At 42.4% G+C, this 13,471-nt stretch overlaps 1 protein-coding gene across 4 annotated transcripts in view; it reads right to left on the reverse strand.

Annotated features, from left to right (window-relative positions):
• PRKG2 (protein kinase cGMP-dependent 2) overlaps window positions 1–13,471 on the reverse strand; it is a 44,523-nt gene that overhangs the window by 13,518 nt on the left and 17,534 nt on the right. For 3 of the 4 annotated variants that reach the window (XR_012623237.1, XM_074823930.1, XM_074823931.1), the window contains 9 exons: window positions 12,832–12,900; window positions 8,723–8,821; window positions 7,648–7,798; window positions 6,235–6,371; window positions 5,984–6,073; window positions 5,589–5,730; window positions 4,679–4,842; window positions 3,847–3,969; window positions 2,834–2,896 (listed from right to left, as the gene is read on the reverse strand). Coding sequence is in view for 3 of the 4 variants with exons in the window: in XM_074823930.1 (XP_074680031.1) it covers window positions 2,834–2,896; window positions 3,847–3,969; window positions 4,679–4,842; window positions 5,589–5,730; window positions 5,984–6,073; window positions 6,235–6,371; window positions 7,648–7,798; window positions 8,723–8,821; window positions 12,832–12,900 (1,038 nt within the window). In the remaining variant the exon portion in view is untranslated. Of the gene's footprint in view, window positions 1–2,833; window positions 2,897–3,846; window positions 3,970–4,678; window positions 4,843–5,588; window positions 5,731–5,983; window positions 6,074–6,234; window positions 6,372–7,647; window positions 7,799–8,722; window positions 8,822–12,831; window positions 12,901–13,471 lie in introns of those variants that run through there. The other variant, XM_074823932.1, reaches the window with a different exon arrangement.

Below are 13,471 nucleotides of genomic sequence, written 5' to 3' on the forward strand. Positions count from 1 at the left end.
ACGATGGTGTGCCCTGTAGAAACTTCCACCACATGGGTCCCGTGCACTGGACTTCATCTGGATCTCTGGATAACTGCTTGTTGTCCAGGTCATCATAAATCCCACATGGCTAATTCCCTCAGGTACTGGATACCTCTCTCCATGGTGGTCCACTCACCTGGATGACATATAAGATCTTCCTTGAAGGTGTACCTTTCCTTCACGCCTGACAGGAGTCACCTCCAGAGGCGGAGTACTTGTGCCCCTCTTCCAATCGCTTTGTCGATGCCCCCTTCCCTAGACAGGGATCCCAGCTGCCTGGCCTCCCTACTCTCTAGTTCCAGGCTGCTGGCCCTGTTACCCCAGCATCAGAGCAGCCAGGTGACTATGTCTCGCCTGGATGATGGCTGAAATATTTTTGCATACCTCCCATCTCACTCAGGGATAGGGATCGGGTGGTTACTGCCTCATTTATGAGTTCTGCCTCCTCCTCCTCTTTGCATGATGGCCCTGTTTTTGGAGTAGCTTGCCTCGTCCACTTCTTCCTCCTTCCCCTTCTTAGTAGGAGTTTCTTCCCTCACTAAATGAGCTGACTTTTGTATCTGGTATTTCTTTTTGTGTATAGGGGCGACTGATACTGGCATGGGTTGGTTCTCTGGTTTAGCTGCAATTCCTGTTGCGGGGGTTGGAGTAGGTGCAGTGCCTGTTGTTTTGTTGTCAAATCCAGAGATGTTCTCTTCCCCTTGAGAGTACTGGATAGTGTAGAACAGAGCTCGGTAGGCATGGGCCAGGCCCCAGCCTGTGGTAGCGGTTTGTGTCTCTGGAATTGCTAGGGTGACAGTATACTTTTTCCAAGTATTTTACTAGTTTTTCAGGATTCTACAGTTGTTCAGGGGTGGAGTTCCAAAACGCTGGTCGTGCCCACTGTCCTAGGTACTTGCCCATACTATCCCACACACCCTGCCACTCATAACTCTCCAGCCTTGGGGCAGATCTCTGGGTGGTATTCTTAAATAGTTGTTTAACCTCAAACAAGACCTGAAACATGTTCAGGAGACATAGCAATAAGGACATGCTGGTTTGAACATCCCAAGGATATCCAAAATTCTCAAGAGCTATTGTAACTAGCCTGGAGGAGAAGGGAAAGGTGAAGGAGAAAAGGAAAGTGAAGGAGCGGGGCAAAGTGTCTCCCCTTGTATCCCCCATAGATTGGCTCTCTGAGGAGAAAATGTAAAGGGTGTAATTATTCAGAGAATCACAGAATCATCAAGGTTGGAAAAGACCTTGAAGCTCCTCCAGTCCAACCATGAACCTCACACTGACTGTTCTCAACTCCACCAGATCCCTCAGCGCTGGGTCAACCCGACTCTTAAACACCTCCAGGGATGGGGAATCCCCCAGTTAATATTAATAGTTTCCGAGAGATGGTTCCCAAAGTAGGGAGACGATGAGTAGCAAATACCAGTACTAGCCTCATTTTATCATATCATAAGCCAGTGTTACACAGCACATCAAAATGATAGCCTTAATCCAGCCCCCAGAGGTGATAAACAGCACAACAGGGAACATACACAGCAAGTAAGGTGTTACATAACACAGCTCTGAGAACAAGCATGACAACTCTGAGAGTAAATAAATCAACACTGTGACCAGTGACTATTAAACTACTATAATGAATGCTTATAACAAATTTGTTTTAACACACTCTGGTCAGATCTGTTGTTACCTCAACCCTTTCAAGCCCCACGCTGGGTGCCAAAAAGGACTGTTGTGGTTTAACCCCAGCCAGCAACTAAGCACCACAGAGCTGCTTGCTCACTCCCCTCCTCTGGTGGGATGAGGAGAGAATCAGAAGAGTAGAAGTAAGAAAACTTGTGGGTTGAGATGAGATCAGTTTAATAATTGAAATAAACCAAAATTAAAAATTTTAAAAATTGTAATGAAAAGGAAAATAACAAAAAGAGAGAGAAATAAAACTCAAGAAAAATAAGTGATGCAGATGAAAAACATTTGCTCACCACCAAGCAACCAACGTCCAGCCTGTTCCCGGCAGTAGCCTCCTGGCCAGCTTTCCCCCTAGTTTCTATGCTGAGCATGACATCATATGGTATGAAATAGCCCTTTGGCCACGTTGGGGTCAGCTGTCCTGGCTGTGTCCCCTCCCAGATTCTTGTGCACCCCCAGCCTCCTTGCTGGCAGGCAGCATGAGAAGCTGAAAAGTCCTTGACTTAGTGTAAGCACTGCTCAGCAAAAACTAAAACATTAGTGTGATACTAACATTATTCTCATCTTAAACCCAAAACACGGTACTATACCAGCTACTAGAAGAAAACTAACTCTATCCCAGCTGAAATCAGGACAGGAAGACAAGCAGAAAAGTCAAAGCACTTCTTTTCCCAAGCACAAAGTGCAGGGCTTAGAAACAACTCATTTAAAAAAGCAGAAATGTTTAATTCACAGAGGACTTTCATTAGAAGAAAGAGGACAAAACCTAATATTGCTCTGGAGCTCTTAACTACCATTCTTAAAAAGCAACTATTTAAGGGTCAGGAGGTCTGGAAGGCAGATGCTGAACTGGCATTGATTTCTCTGAGAACTGAATTAAACTCCTGCATCAGCAACCTGTGACAAAACCAGTAAACAACAAGATGTTTCTAGATAAACATGCTGAGGATTTATGTTTATATCATTGCTTGCTGCAGTCACAAATATACTCTATAGCAACAGAAATCTCTCATGCAATCTGCCTGGAAGTGCCTGCAGCTTTATAGGTTTACTGGACTGGGTTCTAAAATATTAAAAACATTTTCAAATTAAAAAACAGATTTTCTTCTTGGCAGTCTCTTTCACTTACCTGTGCCTCCTGATGTCATTAATTCCATTCCTCAGATTGCCTAATCTTTCTGTAGGGTTTTGCCTTAAAAAAAGAGAAAAAGAATAAAGGTAAGAATTAAAAAAATGTTCTTATTTTTTTAAAAGAGCATTAAAGGTCCTAACTTCTTGCATTTAACAGTTACAGAGGGATGGAGCTTGCACACAACACGTGGTCTCATAAGGAGACATAATGAGGTGTTGCTCACTGCTCCTTTCTTTTGAGGTGGAGAAACCTTCCAGGAAGTCAAAACAGTGTCATTCTGCTGTGAGAAGCAGCAGAGGGAAATCAACTGGTTGAATTTTAGTTGCACACCTTTTTTTTTTTCCTCTTGGCCAGCAGCTCTGGCCATGAGTTCCAAAAGAAGGCAGACCAAAATTTGCAGCTACAGAAGTCCTTTCAGTCCTGCTGCACAAACATGGTGTATACTGTTCCTAGTGCTGTGGATGAAATCCCACTGGAGCTGGAAGTTCAAAGTCAGCAGTGGCACCAGCCACAGATTGGGCACGCCACTATGCACTAATGCTTCTGAGTTATGCTGGCCCTTTTGAAATACCACCTTTTTGCACATTTTCAAGAGGGCTAAAGTTAGTCTGTAAGGGCCCTACATTTTCCGTAGGAGCTATATGTCTAAGTAATTCTGGAAGCATTGTTTTAAAACACTGCACTTGATAACAAAATTATATTCTTTAGCTCTTTCCTTAGCCAAAAATTAAGTTTTCCCTGAGATGTGTTTCACAAAAAAATTCACAGCTACAGAGAAAGCCCAGAGCCTACATTTGTAAATGATACCTGTGCAGACTAAGAGGTGTGATACACGCTCAGAGGCACGCATGTGTACTGAATATAATCAGAATAGACCATGCCAGGCATAACAATTTTAAATTTAAAATTAAATTTAATTTTAAAGTTGTCAGGAATTCAACACTCCAGTCTGAATCTTAAATAGCTCAATCTGTCTATACCCAGGCTCTGCCACAAAGTGCTTCTCCTACCTGCAGAGTCTGCGGATCAAATCCTCAGGCCGCCTTCTTATTATTTTAGGAAAATCCAGCTTTTCAATGCCTTTGAGAATCAAATTATATGTCATCATTTGATCAGCCCCAGAGAATGGTGGACTAGAAAAAGAAAGCAACACTGAAAAATGGAATGGCTGGCAAGAGCAGATGTGGCCATTTCTCATCAAAGCAAATATTTGAGAATATGGAAAAAACCCCACCTTCCTAGTTTTACAACCCTCAGCCTTTCAGTCTGTTTAAGATATTACAAAGCTTTGAAGCTGAGGAGCTGCCTGCAGGTACCAGGGAAAATGCATGATTATATGTGCCCCTCTAAGCTAGCTCTGCCTCCAGCCTAATTCAGAGAAGCTTCTATGCTGTATTTTATTTCAGTTGTTGTATATAATTGAACATTCACAAAGACTTGTCACGGAAGTGTGGATGGAGACAAAGAACGAGTCCTGCTTACAGTTCATCCACCCTATTGTACCCTGTCACCCACTAAAGGGGAAAAGAACAGTCTGTTCCTCACAGAAAACATTATCAGTTAAAGGAGCTCTACACCAGCCACTTATAGGCGGTGTCTCTTTCCTTGGATGGATAAACCAGAACTGAGAATATGTCCCACACTTTGTCCATGGTGTTCCTGAAATGATGGAAGATAAGACATGTATAGGAGGCAAAAAGAAGTATCATTTTGCAAGTTATTCCTGTTTATTTACTGATGGGGAAAAAACCAAAACTTTATTTAAAAAAATAACCTTGAAAACATTTCTAGAAACAAACAAACAAACAAACAAGGTAACAACTTGGAGTAGGAGGCACTTACCTGCCAGCAAGGAGTTCATACACAAGAATCCCAAGGGACCAAAAATCCACGCTGAAGTCATGGCCTTTACTCAGAATGACTTCAGGGGCAACATACTCAGGGGTTCCACAAAACGTCCAGGTTTTCTGCCCTGATCCAATCTTCTTTGCAAATCCAAAATCAACCTGATGAAAACCAACATATGCTGCATAATGCAGAGGTATTTTACACTGGGAAGCCTTAAGGTCTTAATTGCTTCCTCACCTCCTGCAAAGATCTGAGAGTTGCCAGTTTACAGCTAATGTACATGGTGGTGTCGTGAAGGAGAAAGAAGTAATTCCACTGGATTACCAAATGTTATAGAACAGATCCATTTATTCTCACGAGTAATTTCTTGAATTATTTTCCGTTTGGATAGAACAACACATGCTTTCCTTGAGGACATGAGATTTACAGCCCATGGAAAATGGTGAGTTGCTTATTGTCCTCAGAGTGGATATTTCAAGCTCTTTGAAGGGTATTCTCTTTACACTTTTCACGGTCACAGTCAAGTATGGCAGGAGCTCTCTACAGAGATAATGTAGAACACACAGTTGCTCGAGGCTGGACAGGGAGGTAATTCTGCATCTGGGAGATGTAGTTCCTGCCTTTACATTAAGATTGGCTGCTGAGAGAAATTATTTTTGCTGTTTATGCTGTGGCAAGAGCTCTCAGAGGCTGCAAATCCCCAGTTTGTCTGCGGCTTGCAATGGCTTTGCAATGCCTTTGTTTCTCACTGTGCAATGAGTAGCCTGCCCTCTTTTCTACTGAAGCATAAGGGTTATTAAACTCTGGGATCCTGGTACTATAATTACATCCTATTTATATCCCCCCTGCAAGGAAACAGGATACAGGCACAAAAGGATAACGTTACAAAAGGATTACAGCTTACCAGTTTTATATATCCTTCAGCATCCAAAATCAAGTTTTCTGGCTTCAGATCTCTGTAGATAATTCCTATGTGATGTAGATAGTCAAAAGCCTCTGTCACACACCCAACACAGAACTTGGTAGTGGCTTCATCAAAGCTGCCTCTGAAACAGAAATAATCACCATCCTTGCAGACAGTTAACTTCTAAAAATGTCTTGCTCATTAACCAGGTACCATATAACACCCAGAACATTAACAGCTTTTTTTGCACTGACATTCAGTACATCACTCATGCGGGTGAAAACTGAATCAAACGTCTTTTCATTGGACAGCCCTTGAATAGAAAACCTACTCAGCAGACATATGGAGCTGACTGGTGACTTTAAAGGTCAAGGTTCTACTTCACTTGCTGTTACCTGTCTCTCAGCAAGCTCCACAATTCCCCTCCAAGGCAAGCCTCCAGTAGCATGTATACATACTTACTATCTTTGAATGTGCGATATAGTCTGTGGAGACAAACAGCAGCAATTTAGGAAAAACAAAATAAAACACGAGACTTAAAATGTCTTTTCTCCAGAACTCATATACACCAAACCTCATTCTTAATAATGCCGTCCAGTGGGTCAAATGCAGGTCAACTTTCAAGGAAACCTTATGGTCAACTTACTTTACAATGAATGGAGAACATATCTGCTCAAGGATTTTCTTCTCAGAATAGATATGCTCTTCTTGTTTGGTGTCCACTACATGTTTCTTCTTTATACACTTCATAGCAAAAGCCATGTTCTCATTTTTCACTTTAACCTGTGAATAAAAATGATAAGTACATGTGAGGGAAAGAAAGGATGTTTTACCAATCTGTTCTCAATAGGTACACTGATATCCGCCTTTTTCAACACAGCACAGGACTGAAATTGATGACTCTAACGAGGGACAAATTCCAGATTTTCTGAAGAACTGTTCTGTACGATTTTAAGTCACACATCAGATCTTTTGAGTGTCTCACTCCCCACTTGTAAAATTAAAAGAAACGCTCCCTGTGTTCATTGTATGTATACAAAACAGCAGCAATTTGGATAGGTACTATATTTTACAATGAGTTTATACCACAACGGGTCTTAATTTCAATGTAAGATTTCTAAACACTAGCATGATACAAAACAACAAAAGGCAGAGGTAGTTTATGAAGAATATTTACAGATCATTTGGCATTACACTGAAATATTATCCAACATGCAATAAAATGATGGAAGTTAAAACAGGGCTTCCAGAAAACCAAAGAAGCAGCTATCGGTGTTCTACAGCTGGCTGAGAATTCAATTTTTAGCTTATTATTCAGGTGATGATGTAGAATTTCCAAGATGGCAGTAAACCTGCGTGGAAATTTGTTTTGTGGAGCATGAATTGGAATAAAACAATTGATGGTCTAGCTACTGTAAAGGATTATTGACTTCACTAAAGTCACATAGCCTCCTTTAATTTACCATTAGCTTCAGCACCCTGCACAAGAAGCGTTCATTATTTTTTAAGATGTTTACTACTCAGACAAAGAGTGGAATTTAAGACCTTAGTCTAACGAGGCTCTTTGCATCCCAGAAACACAGCTGTTCATGCTACTGAATATGATTCAAAAGAGCCATTAGAGATTGTTGGAAATTTCAAAGTCAACACAGCTCAGAGCTAGATCACACTGGTTATAGTTGCTGTGGGGCATGCCAAAGCAATTTAAACAACACAGACTATGTGATGGTGAAGATTAGTTCAGGTCCAGGCAGAATCTTGGGAAAAGGCATGCAATTCAGGGAACACAATGCAGGTAGGCACACCTGTATAAACTACACACACACAAACTGATAAATATATGTCTTTTAACAGCAGGAGATGAAGACACACAAGAAAGGATTTGTTTCTTTGAACACTGAAGTCCTGAAAATATTTTTTTAACTATTCATTGCTTTATATAGAATTACCTCTGCTGAGAGCCACAAGCATGCAGATTATAATCCTTCACATTTTTCAGCAGTTAAATCAATCATCTAAGACAGAGAACTACTTGAATATGTTTAAAACAAACTCTTACAAGCTCAACCCTTCCGAACCCACCAACACCCAGAGTTGTGACAACTTCTAAATTCTGGAATGGGGAAGGAGGGAACTGGGCTACTTTCTCCTTCAGCTCTATCATCTCCAAAGACACCTCTCTGGTCAACTGTCCACAGAAAGATCTTCCTCTGCATTAAGAAAATTAACATAGGTTAGTGCTTTCCTTACCAGCAACCTGTATCACAGTACTCTAATACTCCTATAAAAAAATAAAAGAAAAGCCTTCTTATTTCCTAACAGAATCTTTATTTTACTTTGTGCAGAAGCACTTTCTTTCTGGACATCCTCAGAAGTAGCAAAATAGAAGCGAAATGCTACTGAAGTTCACTGAGTACAAACAACAGTATTTTTTTCAAGAGCTGATCCATGGTGAGGTTCCGAATTATGCAGTCAGCTGCAAAACTTTGGGCACTCCAAGTTGGAGAACCAATTTCTGAAGGACTGTGTACCAGTTCCAGTAGAATGATCAGAAATAAAAATGCAGCTATATTTCTAAACAAAAGAAGAACATACTCTGCTAAACTTCCAGTAGTGCTCAGGTTGAAATCAGAGGCAGATAAACTAAAAGTGTGGTCCACAGCTAAAAGCACTCTTTAATACCACTAGAGCTACACTGTAACATTAAATATAAACTGTTTCTTTTATATCTGCTTATTTCTATTTAAAATGGCAATTAGTCTTTTCTATGGTAATACAGTTTCATTAACTCAATTGGGAGTTAAAGTTGACCTTTAGGGGTTTTACCAGTCAAAGAATTTACCATCAGAATGCAAAAAATTATTTGAGCACACTTACACTTCCTTTCTGTGTTCAGTTTTCTTGAGATAGAGTGAATTCTTGGTTGGAAGTCAATATACTGAGATTCTATGTATTTTTTGTTTCAGAAAAAATTTCTTTGACTCTATAAGCATGTACAGACAGTTTTATTATAGTGATTGCTATCATTCCTAGGGGCCCATCTCCATCAACTACCACCATGATTTTACTTACATATCTATCACTCTTTTTTATGATTACCTACAAAGATGTGCCTAACAAATGATCTGACTTACTTCGCATGTCGCTTTTCATCAGCCTGAGCCAGATTAGCCACATAACCTTCAAGGTAAGTTTGAAGCTCCTCGTAAGTTCCAACAGTTTGATTAAATGTCCTAAACACATGAATAAAACAGTATAAACTACTGAACATACAGTGGAAAGACAAAGAAACGAGTATCTGTGCTGCTGCACCAAGGCTTCACATTGCCTCTAAGTCATGACCCAGATTGACAGTACAAATTTCAAGAGCTTTGAAGAGGTGGTGACCAGCTGAAGTACTAAACTTGCTTTGCCAGAGGGTAGGGAGACAGAATGCCTGATCTTAGGTCATTTCATGTTATGTTTAAGTAATTTGGAGCTGTCTGGGGGTACTTTGCCTCCCATGCTCACTGTGGTTATTAAGTGTGGTTCCACCAACCCTACCACAGAAATCAGCTTGGTGTGAGTCCAGGCTGTCAGTCCTTCCATCCCAAAGGATAGAGCCCTTGGTACACAGTGCCAAAGCAATTAAGATCACCTCTCCCACTTCACAGGTGAGTAACAGTACTGTGGGAAGAATAGACTTAGAATAGACTATTTCAGTTGGAAAGGACCTACAACGATCCTCTAGTCCAACTGTCTGACCACTTCAGGGCTGAAGTTAAAGCATGATATTAAGAGCATTGTCCAAATGCCTCTTGAACACTGACAGGCTTGGGGCATCAACCACCTCTCTCGGAAGCCTGTCTCAGTGTTTGACCACCCTCTTGGTAAAGAAATGCTTCCTAATGTCCAGTCTAAACCTCGCTTGGAGCAGCTTTGAACCATTCCCACAGTCCTATCCCTGGATACCAGGGTGAAGAGCTCAGCACCTCCCTCTCCACCTCTCCTCCTCATGAAGCTGTAGAGAGCCATGAGATCGCCCCTTGGCCTCCTTTTTTCCGAACTACACAAACCAAAAGTCCTCAGCCACTCCCCACAGGACACGCCTTCCAGCCCTTTCACCAGCTTTGCTGTCCTCTGGACACATTCAAGGACCTTCACATCCTTCTTAAATTATGGGGCCCAGAACTGCACACAGTATTCAGGGTGAGGCCGCACCAGCGCTGAACGCCTCTCTTGCCCGGCTGTTCTGCTGTGCTGGATGCACCCCAGGAGGTGCTTTGCCCTCCTGGCCGCCGGGGCACACACTGCTGACTGCTATTGAGCTGCTGCCAACCAGCACCCCCAGAGCCCTTCTGCAGGGCTGCCCTCCAGCCACTCCTCTCCCAGTTTATACTTGTGCCCAGCGTTACCCCATCCCAGGTGCAGAATCCGGCACTTGCGTTTGTTAAATTTCATGACTGCCCAATGCTCCAAATCAATCTAGATCCCGCTGCAAGGCCTCTCATCCCTCAAAAGCATCAACAGCACCTCCCAGTTCGGTATGATCAGCAAACTTGCTAATGGTGCATTCAACTCCTGCATCCAGACTGTTGATAAATATATTGAACAGCACTGGCCCTAGAATTGAACCCTGAGGAACACCGCTGGTGACTGCTCACCAGCCAGATGTAGCCCCATTCACTACAACCCTTTGAACCCTGCCCTTCTTCAGCCAGTTCTTCATCCAGCACACCATGAACCCGCTCAGCCCACAGTTGGACAACTTGTCCAGAAGGATGCTGTGAGGGACAGTATCAAAAACCTTACTAAAATCCAGAAAAACTACATCCACTACCTTCCCTTCATCTGCTAGGCTGGTAGTCTTATCATGGAAGGATATCAAATTAGTTAAACAGGATTCTCCCTTTGTGAACCCGTGTTGACTGTGCCTGATGATTGCATTATTCTTTAAATGCCTTTCAATAGTACCTAGTATGACCTTTTCCATAATTTGTTCAGGAACTGAGGTTAGACTCTCAGGTCTGTAGTTCCCTGGGTCTTCCCTCACACCCTTTTTGTAGACTGGAATAACATTGGCCAGCTTCTAGTCAGTGGGGTCCTCCCCAGACTCTCAAGACCTTTGGTAGATGATGGAGAGGGGTCTTGCCATAACATCCACTAGCTCCTTGAGTACTCTGGGGTGAATCCCATCAGGGATTGAGAACATTCAGCTGATCTCTTACAATTTCAGTGACCAGAAATAGATAGTCACTGTTCCCACACTTGTGGTAGGTACTCTGACTCAGGTGACTGGGCAGCCGAAGGTCTACCAGTATTACTAAAGACTGAGGCAAAAAAAGCACTGAATAGCTCTGCTTCTTCTTCATCCCTATTAGTCAGATGACAGTCTTAAACAAGTATTGGTCCACGTTTTCTTTAGACATCCTTTTGCTATTAACATACTTTAAAAAGCCCTTCTTGTTTTCTGAAACAACACTGGCCAGTTTCAACTCTAATTGAGCTTTGGACTCTCATATTTTCTCCCTGCATATATGAACCACAGCTCTATAATCTTCCTGTGAAGCTTGACCTCGCTTCCAAAGATAGTGCAACTTCTTTTTCCTCTTGAGCTTCATGAGTAGCCTCCTGTTTGGCCAAGCTGGTCTTCTGCTCCACTTTCTTGACAGTGGGATTGCCTGCTCCGGTGCTTCTGAAAGGTGGTTCTTAAAGACTGACCAGCAACTGTGGACTCCTAAGCCCTCAAAAACAGATTCCCAGGGTACTCTGCTAAATAGCTCCCTAAATAGCTTGAAGTTTGCTTTCTTGAAATCGAGCGTAGCAACTCTGCTGTCCTTTTTTCTGATTACACCAAAAATTTTAAACTCAACCGTTCCATGATCGCTGTGGCCAAAACAGCCACCAGCATCACATCTCCCATGAGTCCTTCTCTATTCACAAATAACAAGTCTGGGAAGGCATCTTTCCTAACTGGCTCACTGAGTACCTGTGATAAGAACTTCTCTCCTACAAAAATTTCTAAGATCTGCTCGTCACTGGTGTCTGGGAAGTTGAAATCTTCCATAAGGACAAGGGCTACCGATCCAGAAAGTTCTCCTAATTGCCTATAGAATAACTCATCAGTGCTTATATCCTGGCTGGGTAATTCGTAGTAGACACCCACTACAACATCTTCTTTGTTTTCCATCCCCCTAATCCTCACCCAGAGGCTCTCACCCACATCATCCCTAACTGTAAGGGCTGTACAATCAAACCTCTCCCTTACGTACAGCGCAACACCTCCACCTCACCTGCCCGGCCTATCCCTCCTGAACAGCCCGTAGACCTCCATCCCAGCACTCCAATTGTGCGACTCATTCCACCAAGTCTCACTAATACCAATGATATCGTAGCTCTGGGAGCTGACCAACGCTTCCAGTTCATCCTGTTTGTTTCTCATAGTGTGTGCATTGTCGTACAAGCATTTCAAAGAGGCTCCTGAGTCCTCCATGCTCCCAGGATGAGTATAAACACTCCCATCAGCATTGCCACCCTCCAGCAATGCCACGCCAACCCTTGGTTTACCTACTGCAATCCTGTTGGTATCCCCTTCCCCTAGAACACACCAGCTATGGCACGCTTCTCTGCAACCTATTTAAACAAGCTAAAGAAGAGAAGAGGAAAATGCATTCACAGGCCAAGATGCCATTTCCAGGGCTGGGGTAGAATCTTAGCCCTCAGTAGGAGACCTTCTGGGATTCAGCAAGGAAAAGGATGGTGGCTGTCCACACTCCAAGTAATCACCCTTACAGTTAGCCCTGAGAAATGCAGGTTTGCTCTTTCACTTTCCACTGGGAGCTTGCTCTCTTCCACATTTTCATTTTAGGAAGGGTAAAATTGGCCTCTACCTGACAAAACCAGGAATTTGGCTGCATGTCGCCCTCGACAAAAGGGCATCCTGAAACCAGGGACATGCGGAGGCTTTTGTTGCTCCCTGAGCCAAGGAACAGCACTTAATCAATGTGAAACATCACCACCACAAGGAGAGAAAGAAAAGAATAACTCTGAACTACTCTTAATCTTCTGTGCTCCTGCACCTTCTGTGAGCCTCTCTTCATTAGGTCTTTGTCTAAAGCACAGCCACAGCTCAGTATTCCAAAAGCATAACCACTCATTCAGTATTCACTTAAGAAAACATAGTGATTGTGCCTACAGTGACACCTTATCGTTAACCTACTGAAAGAGGATGCAAATTTTCATTAAACTGTAGCATGATACTTACTCTCTATCTATAACGAGGCACTCCACATTGTGTTCATCTGCAATAACGTTTGCTGATCTGACATCATCACTAAGAATTGAAACAGATTAGAATTCAGAAGCGTATCAAAATCCTCAAAGAACCTCACGCTGTACTCATGGAGGGTCACAGCTGCTATAGGTGAAACTCCTCAAAGGCCTCTGCAGCCTGTATCTGGATTAATATTGCTGAACCAAATACACAATTATAGCATTTTAGTAGTCATTATTATAGTCTAGCACAGTATTTTTCCAGTTTCAATAGGGTTTGGATCATGACATCCTTTAGCAACCTTCCAAGAAATTAGCATGAGATGTAATTAGCATTACATCAGGATTTACTGCTCATTTCTGAAATGATCCTCAGATATAAAACATTCCAGAGACCAAATGATCCCTACTCAATCACCCACATAAACACCTGCTATATGAGCTATTTGTCTCATAGGTCATATCTTCTCTGTACTCCTTTTCTCTGTTTCCTACTATCATGGGCACCAGCACAGAAACAACAACTCAGCCCAGCAATGATGGAACTTATCCATGCTAGGGGTCATATAGAGCCTGGCAGAAGTTTCCATCACAGCTTTTACTGAAATATAAACAATAAGCAACAATGCAGA

Source organism: Strix aluco, chromosome 4, assembly GCF_031877795.1.
Source record: "Strix aluco isolate bStrAlu1 chromosome 4, bStrAlu1.hap1, whole genome shotgun sequence".
NCBI lineage: Eukaryota > Metazoa > Chordata > Aves > Strigiformes > Strigidae > Strix > Strix aluco.